The 20468-nt window shown below is 50.3% G+C and overlaps 1 protein-coding gene across 2 annotated transcripts in view; it reads left to right on the forward strand.

Moving 5' to 3' along the window:
- LOC147096970 (uncharacterized) overlaps nt 1-20468 on the forward strand; it is a 1290222-nt gene that overhangs the window by 1237492 nt on the left and 32262 nt on the right. For both annotated transcript variants that reach the window (XM_085972683.1, XM_085972684.1), the window contains 3 exons: nt 68-1712; nt 3874-4047; nt 13305-13400. In XM_085972683.1, coding sequence (XP_085828809.1) covers nt 68-1712; nt 3874-4047; nt 13305-13400 — 1915 coding nt within the window. The remainder of the gene's footprint in view (nt 1-67; nt 1713-3873; nt 4048-13304; nt 13401-20468) is intronic.

The raw sequence follows: 20468 nt of genomic DNA on the forward strand, positions 1-20468 counted from the left end.
GGTATGCAATCTCATAAGTGATGAGTATGAAAGACTATATGAGGTATCTGTGCTTTATCTGTTGCAGCAACAGGCGCTCATTGATTATCTCAGCGCCAGTCAATCCTGCAAGTAGACTTTCAACCTCTTCGGAGAGTAGCCTTGACCAATCATTGGTGGGCACCACCATATCAAAGAATGAGGTCTTGCCTCCTACAATACCATCCTCCACTGAAGTTCCACCTTCACCAGCTCCAGCATCTAGCGAAGCAGCCCTTGAAACAACTGGATCAGACAAAGAGCCCCACCCTGCTGCCGTGTCACCACCCAACGAAGCTCCAAAACCTTCTCCACGTTTATCAGTAAGTAAGATTGAGCCCCTCGCTCTACCTTCTTCTGAAACACGATCTCCTTCAGAAGAACCACTGAATGATGTCCCAACTGCTTCACCTGAAGATGCTTCATCCTCAACATGTCTCGTACACGCTGAGAAGCCAAACTCTTCAGAAAGTTCAAAGCCAGAGTCCTCCGGCAAAATCTTAGATACCCCGCCACCCAAAGCATCTAGAAGTGAACTCTCTCCTTCAGAATCTACGCTGCTTGAATTGTCCAGCAATGATTTGCTCCATACATCTACCAATACCTCACCGTCTCTCCAAACCGCATCCACAGTTACTGCTGATGCTAGTGAAGAAGCCGTCTCAATCGTTGAAGACTTAACTCTTTCATCTTCATCATCAAGTCAAAATTCTTCTACAGATCCAGCTACAAATCCTTCTCTCGCGTCATCTGGTGGTGAAGTATCCCTGATGTCAAACTCTGCAACTCCCGAAGTCTCACAACCTGAGCCTGAAGTTCCAGTGTCCACTGAAGCCTTAGCTTCCTCTGAAGATCAACAACCTAGTGAGGTGACCATGGAAGCTAGCCCTGTAGTGCTTGAAGCCTCAGAGCTTGAACCCGAAGTCCAGGTTTCTACTGAAGCCTCACCTTCCTCAGAAGATCAACCATCTGGGGAGGTGGCTTCTCAGGCCAGCCCTGGATCTCCTGCAACCTTAGAGCCTGAACCCGAAGTCAAGGTTTCTACTGAAGCTTCACCTTCCTCGGAAAATCAACCATCTGGGGAGGTGGCTTCTCAGGCCAGCCCTGGATCTCCTGCAACCTTAGCGCCTGAACCCGAAGTCCAGGTTTCTACTGAAGCTTCACCTTCCTCAGAAGATCAACCATCTGGGGAGGTGGCTTCTCAGGCCAGCCCTGGATCTCCTGCAACCTTAGAGCCTGAACCCGAAGTCAAGGTTTCTACTGAAGCCTCACCTTCCTTGGAAAATCAACCATCTGGGGAGGTGGCTTCTCAGGCCAGCCCTGGATCTCCTGCAACCTTAGAGCCTGAACCCAAAGTCCAGGTTCCTACTGAAGCTTCACCTTCCTCGGAAGATCAACCATCTGGGGAGGTTTTGACTGAAGCCTCACCCTCCTCTGAGGATTATACAACCAATGAGGTGACTGTCCCAGCCAGTCCTGCAGCTCCTGAAGTGTCACAGCCCGAAGCACAAGTTTGTATCGAAGGATTAACATCTTCTCACACTCAAAGCGAAGTGCCTGTCCCTTCAGCTTTCCTTTCGTCCGAGGGGACCCTGACCTCTGCAGCGAATGGCTCTTCAGTTACTCCGCAGACTTGTGAACCTGTCGTGACCTCTGCTCCAACATCTGTCACTTCACCACAGCCACCACCTCAGGTAATGTGGATAGAAAGACAATGACAAATATTTTGCAGAAATAAATTTAAGGAACTGCTTACACCCTCATCTAGTAACTGCACACTTAGAATACAGAATGACACAGGGCCAGAGGGTACTCCAGTCCCAACCTTGTGGTAGCGGATATTAGTAACAGATTAAACAAAACAAGTGATTCAGTTATCTATGGCAGCACATGTCAATGTGTGGAACAGCCCCAGCCCTAAAAGGACTGTGTTGGTAATAACTAGTAGTGTCTCAGTTTTATGGTGATGTTTATGGGATCTCGAGCAGATCAAACCACAACACACAGGCTCATATTTTAAACAGCACATTCCAGCATAAAACATGCGTGAATTCTTTGAGGACTAATTCAAATAAAGTAAATAATGAAATTCCCGATGGCGCAGTTTATTTGGACTACCAGAAAGCTGTTGACAAAGTTCCACATGAAAGACTTCTTTCACTAAACTACTGAAATGAAAAGCCACATAAACCCAGGGTAGAACACGGGGCTGCATAAGAAGCTTCTTAATAATACCCGTGAGAGGTGTACTGGAAAGATGTTTAGTGGTGTCCCGCAAGGCTTGGAACTGGGACCCCATGTTGTTTCCGATCGACATAAAGAAGCAGAATACTGAAACGAACGAGACACATGTAAAACTGCACAATGCTGGACATCTGAAATAAAACAAAGTATTACAAATGCTCAGCAGGTCAGTCAGCAGCTGGAAGAGCAATGCTCAGGGGGAGCATTACTGACCAGGGCTCATGGAGGGTTTCCTGGGACATGATCTAGCGGCAACTCGAGAACCCCAGGTCAACGGCCAAAGCCTAATGGGCAGAATGTCATCACTGTTGAAAAGAGTAGACGGTGAATGAGTGTGCGGTAGTTTTAAAAACCCGCAGATTGTGGGAGGACGGGAAGACTGGCGGAGGCGAGGAGATGCCCAGGTTTGAGGCGAGGAGATGCCCAGGTTTGAGGCGAGGAGATGCCCAGGTTTGAGGCGAGGAGATGCCCAGGTTTGAGGCGAGGAGATGCCCAGGTTTGAGGCGAGGAGATGCCCAGGTTTGAGGCGAGGAGATGCCCAGGTTTGAGGCGAGGAGATGCCCAGGTTTGAGGCGAGGAGATGCCCAGGTTTGAGGCGAGGAGATGCCCAGGTTTGAGGCGAGGAGATGCCCAGGTTTGAGGCGAGGAGATGCCCAGGTTTGAGGCGAGGAGATGCCCAGGTTTGAGGCGAGGAGATGCCCAGGTTTGAGGCGAGGAGATGCCCAGGTTTGAGGCGAGGAGATGCCCAGGTTTGAGGCGAGGAGATGCCCAGGTTTGAGGCGAGGAGATGCCCAGGTTTGAGGCGAGGAGATGCCCAGGTTTGAGGCGAGGAGATGCCCAGGTTTGAGGCGAGGAGATGCCCAGGTTTGAGGCGAGGAGATGCCCAGGTTTGAGGCGAGGAGATGCCCAGGTTTGAGGCGAGGAGATGCCCAGGTTTGAGGCGAGGAGATGCCCAGGTTTGAGGCGAGGAGATGCCCAGGTTTGAGGCGAGGAGATGCCCAGGTTTGAGGCGAGGAGGTGCCCAGGTTTGAGGCGAGGAGGTGCCCAGGTTTGAGGCGAGGAGGTGCCCAGGTTTGAGGCGAGGAGGTGCCCAGGTTTGAGGCGAGGAGGTGCCCAGGTTTGAGGCGAGGCGATGCCCAGGTTTGAGGCGAGGAGATGCCCAGGTTTGAGGCGAGGAGATGCCCAGGTTTGAGGCGAGGAGATGCCCAGGTTTGAGGCGAGGAGATGCCCAGGTTTGAGGCGAGGAGATGCCCAGGTTTGAGGCGAGGAGATGCCCAGGTTTGAGGCGAGGAGATGCCCAGGTTTGAGGCGAGGAGATGCCCAGGTTTGAGGCTCCGGGAACGAGTGAGTTAGAGGAAGAGATGATGCGATGCATCCTGATTCCAACACAGTAAAGATGTAAAGAGGAGTGGGGGGCGGTATGTAGGACAAGGGATTTGGACCTGAGGAGATGAAATGATCAGAAAGGGTACATACATCAACAGCAAGATAGTGCGATTAGATGTATCACGCCCAGGAGGTTCCAGCAGCATGTTACAAATGACGAGGGGAATTTATTTCCAAAAATACTAACACTGACATGCTATCAATGCCGTTACATTTACCCCACAGGCTCTGGCTCGTATTCCCGCTGATAAACAGGAGGTGGGAGACAGCAGAGACGTAGCTGATGAAAGCAAAGATACAAGCCTGTCTTCCTCAGAAAGTGAAGGGCTGGCGCTGGATGAAAGGAAAGATATCGAGAGGTCGCCTGGTGAAGAGCTGCCACCTGGATTCATGTACAAGGTACCAGACCAACCGGCGGTGGTCAGTCCCTGACACACTCATTCCCTCACCGCTCACTGCTTTTATTTGTCCTTGTGATTAGGTGACTCTGGTCAGTATTTATTGCCCATCCCTAGTTAAGAGTCAACCACGTAGTGTGAGACTAGAGTGATGTGTAGGCCAGACTAGGTAAGGACGGCAGGTTCCCCTCCCTGAAGGATGTTAGTGAACCAGTTGAGTTTTTACAGCAATCTGGCAGCTTTTCCTGGTCGTTTACCGGGTGCCAACCCACAAATTACCAGATTTATTGGAATCAATTTCATAACTGACCCGGGTGGGATTTGAACTGCTGACCTCTGGCTCGCTGATCCAGTGCCAGAACCACTGGGTTACTGTACCTGTTAATGCTGTTGAACTCTGTGTGTGATTGCGGGAAGTCAGGGACACTGAAGCAGAACAAACTGCGGGCCACTTCTGCAATCTGCCAGATTTAACCCTTTCGTGTGGCAAATGGATGTCAGATTCTCTGCGAATCGCTCGAACGTGCCGTCTCTCAAGGCACGGAAAACATCAAACTCCAGACCCTCGCCAAGCAAGTCCAAGTGTCCCAGACACGTCCTAGATGCAGACTCTGAGCAGTGTGGAGGGCTGGTCAGGAACCACACGAGCAGGCTCCATGCCAACATTCTGCATCCCTTGACAACTGCCAGCTACTTGCTTCAGCTGGTCCTGCCCTCCGTAGGCACTGCCCTCGTTCACCAGTCTCCTGTCTGCTGAGATGGGACAGGCTGCAGTTATAAACAGGCTCACAAATAGGAACATTGTGTACCAATCAGTGTGTATTTCTCATTTTATAAACTCCAGTCTCTACCAATTAGAAACAAACAGGCTGCTTCTGAGGGGGTTTTGTGGACATTTCCAAGATGTGACTCAGACACCAAGGTCTGTTTTTAAACCGCATTTCCTCCCGTCTCGTGCCTCACAGTCCGGGGCCGTTAACTGTTGTTGATCAATTCATGAACTTTCCCAGAATTTTCAGCAGCAGCAAAGTAAATATCACAATTAAAGCAATGATCCCAGGCCCCTGCTCAATCCCTCTCCTGCCCCTCTCCTGCCCAGGCCCCTCTCCTGCCCAGGCCCCTCTCCTGCCCAGACCCTGCCCAGGCCCCTCTCCTGCCCAGGCCCCTCTCCTGCCCCTCTCCTGCCCAGGCCCCTCTCCTGCCTCTCCTGCCCAGGCCCCTCTCCTGCCCAGACCCTGCCCAGGCCCCTCTCCTGCCCAGGCCCCTCTCCTGCCCAGACCCTGCCCAGGCCCTCCCCTGCCCAGGCCCCTCTCCTGCCCAGACCCTGCCCAGGCCCTCTCCTGCCCAGGCCCCTCTCCTGCCCCTCTCCTGCCCAGGCCCCTCTCCTGCCCAGACCCTGCCCAGGCCCCTCTCCTGCCCAGGCCCCTCTCCTGCCCAGACCCTGCCCAGGCCCTCCCCTGCCCAGGCCCCTCTCCTGCCCAGACCCCTCTCCTGCCTCAGGCTTCCATTGTCCAAAGATATGACGAGCTGGTGCCCAATACAGATCATTGGTCAAGAGTTAAATGTAAAGAAAGTAGGATTTACATTTCTATAGCACCTTTCACAACCACCGGACGTCCCAAAGTGCTTTACAACCAATGAAGTACTAATTGACATGTACTCACTGTTGGAATGTGGGAAACACGGCAGCCAATTTGCGCACAGCAAGTTCCCACAAACAGCAATGTGATAATGACCAAATAATCTGTTCTAGTGATGTTGATTGAGGGATAAATATTGGCCCTAGGACACCGGGGAGAACTCCCCTGCTCTTCTTCGAAATAGTGCCATGGGATCTTTTACGTCCACCTGAGAGGGCAGACGAGGCCTCGGTTTAAAGTCTCATCCGAAAGACGGCACCTCTGACACTGCAGCGCTCCCTCAGTACTGCCCCTCCGACAGTGCGGCGCTCCCTCAGTACCGCCCCTCCGACAGTGCAGCACTCCCTCAGTACCGCCCCTCCGACAGTGTGGCGCTCCCTCAGTACTGCCCCTGCGACAGTGCGGCGCTCCCTCAGTACCGCCCCTCCGACAGTGCAGCACTCCCTCAGTACCACCCCTCCGACAGTGCGGCGCTCCCTCAGTACTGCCCCTCCGACAGTGCAGCTCTCCCTCAGTACTGCCCCTCCGACAGTGCAGCGCTCCCTCAGTACCGCCCCTCCGACAGTGCAGCGCTCCCTCAGCAGTGCACTGGAGCGTCAGCCTAGATTTTTGTGCTGAAGTCTCTGGAGTGAGACTTAAACCCACAACCTTCTGACCCAGAGATGAGTGTGCTACCCACTGAACATAAGAACATAAGAAATAGGAGCAGGAGTAAGCCAATCGGCCCCTCGAGCCTGCTCCGCCATTCAATAAGATCATGGCTGATCTGATCCTAACCGCCAATCCACTATCACAGAACCATCTCCTGAATCTAACAGAATTAGACACACGAAATAGGAGCAGGATCAGGCTACACTGCCCCTGGGCCCGCTCCGCTACCCACAGGGCCATGACCGATCCGAACCTAGACTCATGTCCAAATTCCTGCCCGCTCCCCGTAACCCTTAATTCCCTTTACTTCTAGGAAACTGTCTATTTCTGTTTTAAATTTATGTAATGATGTAGCTTCTACAGCTTTTTGGGGCAGCATATTCCATGGACCTACCACCCTCTGAGTGAAGTAGTTCCTCCTCATCTCAGTTTTGAAAGAGCAGCCCCTTAGTCTAAGACTATGTCCCCTAGTTCTAGTTTCACCCATCATCGGGAACATCCTCCCCGCATCCACCCGATCCAACCCCTTCACAATCTTATATGTTTCAATAAGATCGCCTCTCATTCTTCTGAACTCCAATGAGTAGAGTCCCAATCTACTCAACCTCTCCTCATATGTCCATCCCCTCATAGAGTCATAGAGTTATACAGCACAGAAAGAGGCCCTTCGGCCCATCGTGTCTGCGCCGTCCATCAAGCCCTGTCCAATCTAATCCCATTTTCCAGCATTTGGTCCATAGCCTTGTATGCAATGGCATTTCAAGTGCTCATCCAAATGCTTCTTGAATGTTGTGAGGGTTCCTGCCTCTACCACCCTTTCAGGCAGTGAGTTCCAGACTCCAACCACCCTCTGGGTGAAAAAGTTCCTCCTCAAATCCCCTCTAAACCTCCTGCCCCTTACCTTGAATCTATGCCCCCTTGTTATTGACCCCCCTACTAAGGGGAAAAGTTCCTCTTTATCTACCCTATCTATGCCCCTCATCATTTTGTACACCTCAATCAGGTCCCCCCTCAGCCTTCTTTGCTCCAAGGAAAACAACCCCAGCCTGTTTAGTCTTTCTTCATAGCTGAGGCGCTCCATCCCAGGTAACATCCTGGTGAATCTTCTCTGCACCCTCTCCAAAGCAATCACATCCTTCCTATAGTGAGGCGACCAGAACTGCACACAATACTCCAGCTGTGGCCTCACCAGCATTTTGTACAGCTCCATCATAACCTCCCTGCTCTTATATTCTATGCCTCGGCTAATGAAGGCAAGTATCCCATATGCCTTTTTAACCACCTTATCTACCTGTTCCGCTGCCTTCAGGGATCTATGTACATGTACACCAAGGTCCCTCTGACCCTCTGTACTTCCTAGGGTCCTACCACTCATTGTGTATTCCCTTGCCTTATTTGTCCGTCCAAAATGCATCACCTCGCACTTTTCAGGGTTAAATTCCATTGCCACTTTTCCGCCCATCTGACCAACCCGTTTATATCGTCCTGTAGCCTGAGGCTTTCCTCCTCGCAATTTACCACCCCACCAATTTTCGTGTCGTCTGCGAACTTACTGATCATACCTTTTACATTCTCATCCAAATCATTTATGTAGATCACAAACAGCAAGGGACCCAGCACCGATCCCTGAGGTACCCCACTGGACACAGGCTTCCAGTCACAAAAGCAACCTTCGACCATCACCCTCTGCCTCCTGCCACTCAGCCAGTTTAGGATCCAACGTGCCAAGGCACCCTGGATCCCATGGGCTCTTACCTTCTTGACCAGTCTCCTATGCGGGACTTTGTCAAAGGCCTTACTGAAGTCCATGTATACCACAGCCACAGCATTTCCCTCATCCACACACCTAGTCACCCCCTCGAAAAATTCAATCAGATTGGTCAGACATGATTTACCCTTGACAAAGCCATGCTGACTATCCCCGATTAATCCTTGCCTCTCCCAGTGGAGACTAATTTTGTCCCTCAGAATTTTTTCCAATAATTTCCCTACCACAGATGTTAGGCTCACTGGCCTGTAATTCCCTGGTTTATCCCTGCTACCCTTCTTGAATAATGGTACTACGTTAGCTGTTCTCCAGTCCTCTGGTACATCCCCTGTGGCCAGAGAGGTTCTGAAAATTTGTGTCAGAGCCCCTGCAATCTCCTCCTTTGCCTCACACAGCAGCCTGGGATACATCTCGTCCGGGCCTGGGGATTTATCCACTTTTTGGCCTGTTAAAACCGCTAGTACCTCCTCCCTCTCGATGCTAATATGTTCAAGTATGTCACAGTCCCCTTGCCCGATTTCTATGTCTACATCTATGTCTACATCTATGTCTAATCCCCGGGATTAACCGAGTGAACCTTCTTTGTACTGACTCGAGAGCAAGTATGTCCTTTCTTAAGTATGGACACCAAAACTGTATGCAGTATTCCAGGTGCGGTCTCACCAATACCTTGTACAACTGAAGCAATACCTCCCTATTTTTATATTCTATCCCCCTAGCAATGAAAGCCAACATTCCATTGGCCTTCTTAATCACTTGCTGCACCTGCATACTAACCTTTTGAGTTTCGTGCACCAGGGCCCCCAGATCCCTATGTACTTCAGTACTTTCCAGTTTCTTGCCATTAAGATAATAACTTGCTCTACGATTTTTCCTGCCAAAGTGCATAACCTCACACTTTCCAGTATTGTATTCCATCTGCCAAATCTCTGCCCACTTACTTAGCCTGTCTATGTCCCCTTGCAGATTTTTTATGTCCTCCTCACTCACTACTTTCCCTCCCATCTTAGTATCATCTGCAAACTTTGATATGTTACACTCGGTCCCCTCCTCCAAATCGTTAATATAGATTGTAAAGAGTTGGGGACCCAGCACTGACCCCTGCGGAACACCACTAGTTACTGATTGCCAGTCCGAGAATGAACCATTTATCCCAACTCTCTGCCTTCTGTTAGATAGCCAATCCTCTATCCATGCCAGAATATTACCCCCAATCCCGTGATTTTTTATCTTAAGCAATAATCTTTTGTGTGGCACCTTGTCAAATGAGCCACAGCATGTCACTTTTTTACTTGTAAGCTGGAATTATGTTAAGTCGCAGCTCGTTATCCAGTAAGGAGAGACCAACATTTTAAAGATTCAACAGATTTCGGACTCGCATCTTAAAAGGAGAAAAAAATGTAAGGGTAATCGTCCGACAGTTTCGTTGATTTGTGTGTAGAATGCTGCCACCTTGTGGACAGGCACAGTAACATCACAAAAACAGATGATCTGGTCATTATTACATTGCTGTTTGTGGGAGCTTGCTGTGCGCAAATTGGCTGCTGCATTTCCTACATTACAACAGTGACTACACTCCAAAAAAGTACATCATCGGCCGTAAAGCGCTTTGAGACATCCGGTGGTCGTGAAAGGCGCTTTATATAAATGCAAGTCTTTCTTTCTTAACGATCTACATTTTAATGCAGGATTCTAACAATTTTGTACAGATTGCCCATCATATATTTCTGATTTCTTTGATATGTAGAAAAACACACCACACTGCCAGGCCATATAGCTCAGGGTAAATCTAGCCATTGGAATTTATCACTTAACTTGAATCATTTTTTAATTCTGTATAATTTCAACAGGTAAAACGGCAATATAACATATAACTCTGACATTTTAAACCATTCCATGAGACCAAAATAACAAGCTCTGAGCTCCTTACAGTCTTCACAGACCTTATGTGCCTTGGCAAGCTGTAACATTGGTGCGGTGAGTTCCATCTCAATTCAATGACAGCATTGTGCAACAAGCACTTGACCAGTGCAAGCAAACTGACCCTGTTCGGAAATGGTAAAATATTTGTTTCGTTTGCAGCTGGATAGATCACAGATTCAGTGCCAGCTGTTCCCTTCAGTCCGTGTAGGGTACGGTAGCATAGTGGTAATGTCACTGGGCGAGTAATCCCGAGGCCTAGACTAATGATCTAGAGACGTGAGTTCAAATCCCACCACGGCAGCTGGGGAATTTAAATTCAGTTAATTAAATAAATCTGGAATTAAAAAGCTAGTGTCAGTGATGGTGACCTTGAAACTATCGGATTGTTGTAAAAACCCATCTGGTTCACTAATGGGCTTTAGGGAAGGAAATCTGCTGTCCTTACCTGGTCTGGGCTATATGTGACTCCAGACCCACAGCAATGGCCTAGCAACCTACTCAGTTGTAACTAACCGCTACGAAACACAATAATAAAAATGAAACTGGATGGACCACCCAGAATCAATCGATCTCGGCACCGGACACGGAAACGGGACCCTGCAAAGTCCTCCTCACCAACATCTGGGGGACTTGTGCCAAAATTGGGAGAACTGTCCCACAGACTAGTCAAGCAACAACCTGACATTGTCATACTCACAGAATCATACCTTTCAGCCAATGTCCCAAACTCCTCCATCACCATCCACTGGCAGGACAGAATCACCAGGGGTGGCGATACAGTCGGGAAGGAGTGGCCCTGGGAGCCCACAACATTGACTCTGAACCCCATGAAGTCTCATGGATTCAGGTCAAGCATGGGCAAGGAAACCTCCTGCTGATTACCATCTACCGCCCTCCCTCAGCTGATGAATCAGTACTCCTCCATGTTGAACACCACTTGGAAGAAGCACTGAGAGCAGCAAGCGCACAGAATGTACTCTGGGTCCGGGACTTCAATGTCCATCACCAAGAGTGGCTCGGTAGCACCACTACTGACCGAGCTGGCCGAGTCCTGAAGGAGATAGCCGCTAGACTGGACCTGTGACAGGTGGTGAGAGAATCAACACACGGGAAAAAGCTACCTGACCTCGTTCTCACAAATCTACCTGTCGCAGATGCATCTGTCCATGACAGTATTGGTAGGAGTGACCACCACACAGTCATTGTGGAGACGAAGTCCCATCTTCACACTGAGGACACTCTCCATCGTGCTAAATGGGATAGATTCAGAACAGATCTAGCAGCTCAAAACTGGGCATCCATGAGGTGCTGTGGGCCATCAGCTGCAGCAGAATTGTATTCCACCACAATCTGTAACCTCATGGCCCGGCATATCCCTCACTCTACCATTACCATCAAGCCAGGGGACCAACCCTGGTTCAATGAGGTGTGTAGAAGAGCATGCCAGGAGCAGCACCAGGCTTACCTAAAAATGAGGTGCCAACCTGGGCAAGCTGCAACACAGGACTACATGCATGCTAAACAGTGGAAGCAGCATGCGATAGACAGGGCTAAGCGATCCCACAATCAACGGATCAGATCAAAGCTCTGCAGTCCTGCCACATCCAGTCGTGAATGGTGGTGGACCATTAAACAACTAATGGGAGGAGGAGTTTCCATGATGTTGGAGCCCAGCACGTGAGTGCAAAAGACAAGACGGAAGCGTTTGCAACCATCTTCAGCCAGAAGTGCCGATTGGATGATCCAGAAGTGCCGATTGGATGATCCATATCGGCCTCCTCCTGCAGTCCCCACCATCACAGAAGCCAGTCTTCAGCCAATTCGATTCACTCCACGTGATATCAAGAAACAGCTGAACACACTGGATACAGCAAAGGCTGTGGGCCCTGACAACATCCCGGTTATCGTGCTGAAGACTTGTACTCCAGAACTAGCAGTGCCTCTAGCCAAGCTGTTCCAGTACAGCTACAACACTGGCATCTACCCGACAATGTGGAAAACTGCCCAAGTATGTCCTGTCCATAAAAAGCAGGACAAATCCAACCTGGCCAATTACCGCCCCATCAGTCTACTCTCAATCATCAGCAAAGTGATGGAAGGTGTCATCGACAGTGCTATCAAGCGGCACTTACTCAGCAATAACCTGCTCACTGATGCCCAGTTTGGGTTCCGCCAAGACCACTCAGCCCCCGACCTCATTACAGCCTTGGTCCAAACATGGACAAAGGAGCTGAATTCCAGATGTGAGGTGAGAGTGACTGCCTTTGACATCAAGGCAGCATTTGACCGAGTGTGGCATCAAGGAGCCCTAGTAAAACTGAAGTCAATGGGAATTGGGGGGAAAATGCTCCACTGGCTGGAGTCATACCTAGCACAAAGGAAGATGGTTGTGGTGGTTGGAGGTCAATCATCACAGCCCCAGGACATCGCTGTAGGAGTTCCTCAGGGCAGTGTCCTAGGCCCAACCATCTTCAGCTGCTTCATCAATGACCTTCCCTCCAACATAAGGTCAGAAATGGAGATGTTCGCTGATAACTGCAGTGTTCAGCGCCATTCACAACTCCTCAGATAATGAAGCAGTCCATGCCCGCATGCAACAAGACCTGGACGACGTTCAGGCTTGGGCTGATAAGTGACAGGTAACATTCGCGCCACAGAAGTGCCAGGCAATGACTATCTCCAACAAGCGAGAGTCTAACCACTTCCTCTTGACATTCAACGGCATTACCATCGTCGAATCCCCCACTATCAACATCCTGGGGGTCACCATTGACCAGAAACTTAACTGGACCAGCCACATAAATACTGTGGCAACAAGACCAGGTCAGAGGCTGGGTATTCTGCGGCGAGTGTCTCACCTCCTGACTCCCCAAAGACTTTCCACCATCTACAAGGCACAAGTCAGGAGTGTGATGGAATCCTCTCCACTTGCCTGGATGAGTGCAGCTCCAACAACACTCAAGAAGCTCGACACCATCCAGGACAAAGCAGTGCACTTGATTGGCACCCCATCCACCACCTTAAACATTCACTCCCTCCTCCACTGGCGTACGGTGGCTGCAGTGTGTACTAGCCAAAGTAGTCACCCTGAGCTACGATTGGCCAGATTAATTGCAACTGACGGTAACACTGGGCTGCGGGTGTGGGTGAGGGGAGAGTGGAACACTTATAAAATCCCTAAAAGGTACAATTTTACATCCAAATTATTATCGGGACTGTGACAGTCAGGAACCTGCTGACTGACGATATTTGTTCTGCTCTGTGTCCTTGATCCAGGTGAAAGCAACAAACAGCTCATCTGAGGAAACACACTTACACTTTACTGAGGGTGACATCATATTGGTTGTGTCTTTCAACGATGCTGAAACACAGGTGAGTGGAGGACTGAGCTAGAGCAGTGTTATACAGTGACAGACCTGTCCCCACCAGTACCGTACCACAGTGTTATACAGTGACAGACCTGTCCCCACCAGTACCGTACCACAGTGTTATACAGTGACAGACCTGTACCCACCAGTACTGTACCCCAGTGTTATACAGTGACAGACCTGTCCCCACCAGTACCGTACCACAGTGTTATACAGTGACAGACCTGTACCCACCAGTACCGTACCACAGTGTTATACAGTGACAGACCTGTGCCCACCAGTACTGTATCTCAGTGTTATACAGTGACAGACCTGTACCCACCAGTACTGTACCCCAGTGTTAGACACTGACAGACCTGTACCCACCAGTACCGTACCACAGTGTTATACACTGACAGACCTGTACCCACCAGTACTGTACCCCAGTGTTATACACTGACAGACCTGTACCCACCAGTAATGTACCCCAGTGTTATACACTGACAGACCTGTACCCACCAGTACAGTACCCCACTGTTATACACTGTCAGACCTGTACCCACCAGTACTGTACACCAGTGTTATACAGTGACAGACCTGCACCCACCAGTACTGTACCCCAGGGTTATACACTGACAGACCTGTCCCCACCAGTACTGTACCCCAGTGTTATACAGTGACAGACCTGTACCAACCAGTACTGTACCCCAGTGTTATACAGTGACAGACCTGTACCCACCAGTACTATGCCCCAGTGTTATACAGTGACAGACCTGTACCCACCAGAACTGTACCCCAGTGTTATACATTGACAGACCTGTACCCACCAGTACTGTACCCCAGTGTTATACAGTGACAGACCTGTACCCACCAGTACTGTACCCGTGTTATACAGTGACAGACCTGTACCCACCAGTACTGTACCCGTGTTATACAGTGACAGACCTGTACCCACCAGTAATGTACCCCAGTGTTATACAGTGACAGACCTGTACCCACCAGTACTGTATCCCAGTGTTATACAGTGACAGACATGTACACACCAGTACTGTACCCCAGTGTTATACACTGACAGACCTGTACCCACCAGTAATGTACCCCAGTGTTATACAGTGACAGACCTGTACCCACCAGTACTGTACCCCAGTGTTATACAGCGACAGACCTGTACCCACCAGTACTGTAACCCAGTGTTATACACTGACAGACATGTACCCACCAGTACTGTACCCGAGTGTTATACAGTGACCGACCTGTACACCCAGAACTGTACCCCAGTGTTATTCAGTGACAGACCTGTACCCACCAGTACTGTACCCCAGTGTTATACACTGACAGACCTGCACCCACCAGTACTGTACCCCAGTGTTATACAGCGACAGACCTGCACCCACCAGTACTGTACCCCAGTGTTATACATTGACAGACCTGCACCCACCAGTACTGTACCCCAGTGTTATACAGTGACAGACCTGTACCCACCAGTACTGTACCCCAGTGTTATACAGTGACAGACCTGTACCCACCAGTACTGTACCCCAGTGTTATACAGTGACAGACCAGTACCCACCTGTACTGCAGCCCAGTGTTATACAGTGACAGACCTGTACCCACCAGTACTGTACCCCAGTGTTATACAGTGACCGACCTGTACACCCAGTACTGTACCCCAGTGTTTTACAGTGACAGACCTGTACCGACCAGTACTGTACCCCAGTGTTATACACTGACAGACCTGTACCCACCAGTACTGTACCCCAGTGTTATACAGTGACAGACCTGCACCCACCAGTCATGTACCCCAGTGTTATACAGTGACAGACCTGTACCCACCAGTACTGTACCCCAGTGTTATACAGTGACAGACCTGTACCCACCAGTACTGTACCCCAGTGTTCTACAGTGACAGACCTGTACCCACCAGTAATGTACCCATGTTATACAGTGACAGACCTGTCCCCACCAGTACTGTACCCCAGTGTTACACTGACAGACCTGTACCCACCAGCACTGTACCCCAGTGTTATACAGTGACAGCCCTGTCCCCACCAGCACTGTACCCCAGTGTTACACTGACAGACTTGTACCCACCAGTACTGTACCCCAGTGTTATAGTGACAGACCTGTACCCACCGGTAATGTACCCCAGTGTTATACAGTGACAGACCTGTACCCACCGGTACTGTACCCCAGTGTTATACAGTGACAGACCTGTACTCACCAATACTGTACCCCAGTGTTATACAGTACGCAGACCTGTACCCACCAGTACTGTACCCCAGTGTTATACAGTGACAGACCTGTACCCACCAGTACTGTACCCCAGTGTTATACACTGACAGACCTGTCCCCACCAGTACTGTACCCCAGTGTTATACACTGACAGACCTGTCCCCACCAGTACTGTACCCCAGTGTTACACTGACAGACCTGTCCCCACCAGTGCTGTACCCCAGTGTTATACAGTGACAGACCTGTACCCCCCAGTACTGTACCCCAGTGTTATACAGTGACAGACCTGTACCCACCAGTACTGTACCCCAGTGTTATACAGTGACAGACCTGTACCCACCAGTACTGTACCCCAGTGTTATACAGTGACAGACCTGTACCCACTAGTAATGTACCCATGTTATACAGTGATAGACCTGTCCCCACCAGTACTGTACCCCAGTGTTACACTGACAGACCTGTACCCACCAGTACTATACCCCAGTGTTATACACTGACAGCCCTGTCCCCACCAGCACTGTACCCCAGTGTTATACAGTGACAGCCCTGTCCCCACCAGCACTGTACCCCAGTGTTATACACTGACAGACCTGTCCCCACCAGTACTGTACCCCAGTGTTATACACTGACAGACCTGTCCCCACCAGTACTGTACCCCAGTGTTACACTGACAGACCTGTCCCCACCAGTACTGTACCCCAGTGTTATACAGTGACAGACCTGTACCCCCCAGTACTGTACCCCAGTGTTATACAGTGACAGACCTGTACCCACCAGTACTGTACCCCAGTGTTATACAGTGACAGACGTGTACCCACCAGTACTGTACCCCAGTGTTATACAGTGACCGACCTGTACCCACCAGTACTGTACCCCAGTGTTATACAGTGACAGACCTGTACCCACCAGTACTGTACCCCAGTGTTATACAGTGGCAGACCTGTACCCACCAGTACTGTACCCCAGTGTTATACAGTGACAGACCTGTACCCACCAGCACTGTACCCCAGTGTTATACAGTGGCAGACCTGTACCCACCAGTACTGTACCCCAGTGTTATACAGTGACAGACCTGTACCCACCAGCACTGTACCCCACTGTTACACTGACAGACCTGTACCCACCAGTAATGTACCCCAGTGTTATACAGTGACAGACCTGTACCCACCAGTACTGTACCCCAGTGTTATTCAGTGACAGGCCTGTACCCACCAGTACTGTACCCCAGCATTACACTGACAGACCTGTACCCACCAGTACTGTACCCCAGTGTTATACAGTGACAGACCTGTACCCACCAGTACTGTACCCCAGTGTTACACTGACAGACCTGTACCCACCAGTACTGTACCCCAGTGTTACACTGACAGACCTGAACCCACCAGGATTGTACCCCAGTGTTATACAGTGACAGACCTGTACCCACCAGTACTGTACCCCAGTGTTATACACTGACATACCTGTACCCACCAGTACTGTACCCCAGTGTTATACAGTGACAGACCTGTCCCCACCAGTACTGTACCCCAGTGTTATACAGTGACAGACCTGTACCGACCAGTACTGTACCCCAGGGTTATACAGTGACAAACCTGTCCCCACCAGTCCTGTACCCCAGTGTTATACAGTGACAGACATGTCCCCACCAGTCCTGTACCCCAGTGTTACACAGTGACAGACCTGTACCCACCAGCACTGTACCCCAGTGTTTTACAGTGACAGGCCTGTACTCACCAGTACTGCACCCCAGTGTTGTATAGTGACGGACCTGTACCCACCAGTACGGTACCCCAGTGTTACGCTGACAGACCTGTACCCCCCAGTACTGTACCCCGGTGTTATACAGTGACAGACCTGTACCCACCAGTACTGTAACCCAGTGTTACACTGACAGACCTGTACCCCCAGTACTGTACCCCAGAGTTATACACTGACAGACCTGTCCCCCCAGTACTGTACCCCAGTGTTATACACTGACAGACCTGTCCCCACCAGTGCTGTACCCCAGTGTTATACACTGACAGACCTGTACCCACCAGTACTGTATCCCAGTGTTATACGCTGACAGACCTGTCCCCACCAGTACTGTACCCCAGTGTTATACAGTGACAGACCTGTACCCATCAGTACTGTCCCCCAAAGTCAGACAGTGACAGACCTGTACACACCAGTACTGTACCCCAGTGTTATACAGTGACAGACCTGTACACACCAGTACAGTACCCCAGTGTTACACAGTGACTGACCTGTACTCACCAGTACTGTACCCCAGTGTTCTACAGTGACAGACCTGTACCCACCAGTACTGTACCCCAGTGTTATACAGTGACAGACCTGTACCCACCAGGACTGTTCCCCAGTGTTATACAATGACAGACCTGTCCACACCTGTACTGTACCCCAGTGTTATACAGTGACAGACCTGTACCCACCTGTACTGTACCCCAGTGTTATGCAGTGACAGACCTGTACACACCAGTACTGTACCCCAGTGTGATACAGTGACAGACCTGTACACACCAGTACTGTACCACAGTGTTATACACTGACAGACCTGTACCCACCAGTACTACACACCAGTGTTGTACACTGATAGACCTGTACCCACCAGTACTGTACCCCAGTGTTATACACTGACAGACCTGTACCCACCAGGACTACACACCAGTGTTATACACTGACAGACCTGTACCCACCAGTACTGCACCCCAGTGTTATATAGTGACAGACCTGTACCCACCAGTACTGTACCCCAGTGTTATACTCTGACAGACCTGTACCCACCAGTACTGTACCCCAGTGTTATACAGTGAAAGACCTGTACCAACCAGTACTGTACCCCAGTGTTATACACTGACAGAACTGAACCCACCAGTACTGTACCCCAGTGTTATACACTGACAGACCTGTACCCACCAGCACTGTACCCCAGTGTTATACAGTGACAGACCTGTACCGACCAGTACTGTACCCCAGTGTTATACAGTGACAAACCTGTCCCCACCAGTCCTGTACCCCAGTGTTATACAGTGACAGACCTGTCCCCACCAGTACTGTACCCCAGTGTTAGACAGTGACAGACCTGTACCCACCAGTACTGTTCCCCAGTGTTTTACAGTAACAGACCTGTACCCACCAGTACTGCACCCCAGTGTTATATAGTGACAGACCTGTACCCACCAGTACTGTACCCCAGTGTTACACTGACAGACCTTTACCCACTAGTACTGTACCCCAGTGTTACACCGACAGACCTGTACCCACCAGGACTGTACCCCAGTGTTATACCGTGACAGACCTGTACCCACCAGTACTGTGCCCCAGTGTTATACAGTGACAGACCTGTACCCACCAGTACTGTACCCCAGTGTTATACACTGACAGACCTGTACCCACCAGTACTGGACCCCGGTGTTATACACTGACAGACCTGTACCCACCAGTACTGTACCCCAGTGTTACACTGACAGACCTGTACCCCCAGTACTGTACCCCAGTGTTATACACTGACAGACCTGTCCCCGCCAGTACTGTACCCCTGTGTTACACTGACAGACCTGTCCCCCCAGTACTGTACCCCTGTGTTATACACTGACAGACCTGTCCCCACCAGTACTGTACCCCAGTGTTATACACTGACAGACCTGTTCCCACCAGTACTGTATCCCAGTGTTATACGCTGACAGACCTGTACCCACCAGTACTGTACCCAATTGTCATATAGTGACAGACCTGTACCCACCAGTACTGTACCCCAGTGTTATACACTGACAGACCTGTACCCACCAGTACTGTACCCCAGTGTTATACAGTGACAGACCAGTACCCACCTGTACTGCAGCCCAGTGTTATACAGTGACAGACCTGTACCCACCAGTACTGTACCCCAGTGTTATACAGTGACCGACCTGTACACCCAGTACTGTACCCCAGTGTTTTACAGTGACAGACCTGTACCGACCAGTACTGTACCCCAGTGTTATACACTGACAGAACTGAACCCACCAGTACTGTACCCCAGTGTTATACACTGACAGACCTGTACCCACCAGCACTGTACCCCAGTGTTATACAGTGACAGACCTGTACCGACCAGTACTGTACCCCAGTGTTATACAGTGACAAACCTGTCCCCACCAGTCCTGTACCCCAGTGTTATACAGTGACAGACCTGTCCCCACCAGTACTGTACCCCAGTGTTAGACAGTGACAGACCTGTACCCACCAGTACTGTTCCCCAGTGTTTTACAGTAACAGACCTGTACCCACCAGTACTGCACCCCAGTGTTATATAGTGACAGACCTGTACCCACCAGTACTGTACCCCAGTGTTACACTGACAGACCTTTACCCACTAGTACTGTACCCCAGTGTTATACAGTGACAGACCTGCACCCACCAGTCATGTACCCCAGTGTTATACAGTGACAGACCTGTACCCACCAGTACTGTACCCCAGTGTTATACAGTGACAGACCTGTACCCACCAGTACTGTACCCCAGTGTTCTACAGTGACAGACCTGTACCCACCAGTAATGTACCCATGTTATACAGTGACAGACCTGTCCCCACCAGTACTGTACCCCAGTGTTACACTGACAGACCTGTACCCACCAGCACTGTACCCCAGTGTTATACAGTGACAGCCCTGTCCCCACCAGCACTGTACCCCAGTGTTACACTGACAGACTTGTACCCACCAGTACTGTACCCCAGTGTTATAGTGACAGACCTGTACCCACCGGTAATGTACCCCAGTGTTATACAGTGACAGACCTGTACCCACCGGTACTGTACCCCAGTGTTATACAGTGACAGACCTGTACTCACCAATGCTGTACCCCAGTGTTATACAGTACG

This window comes from Somniosus microcephalus, chromosome 33, assembly GCF_052327205.1.
Source record: "Somniosus microcephalus isolate GS21.2 chromosome 33, FLI_Smic_1.0, whole genome shotgun sequence".
In the NCBI taxonomy this organism is placed as follows: domain Eukaryota; kingdom Metazoa; phylum Chordata; class Chondrichthyes; order Squaliformes; family Somniosidae; genus Somniosus; species Somniosus microcephalus.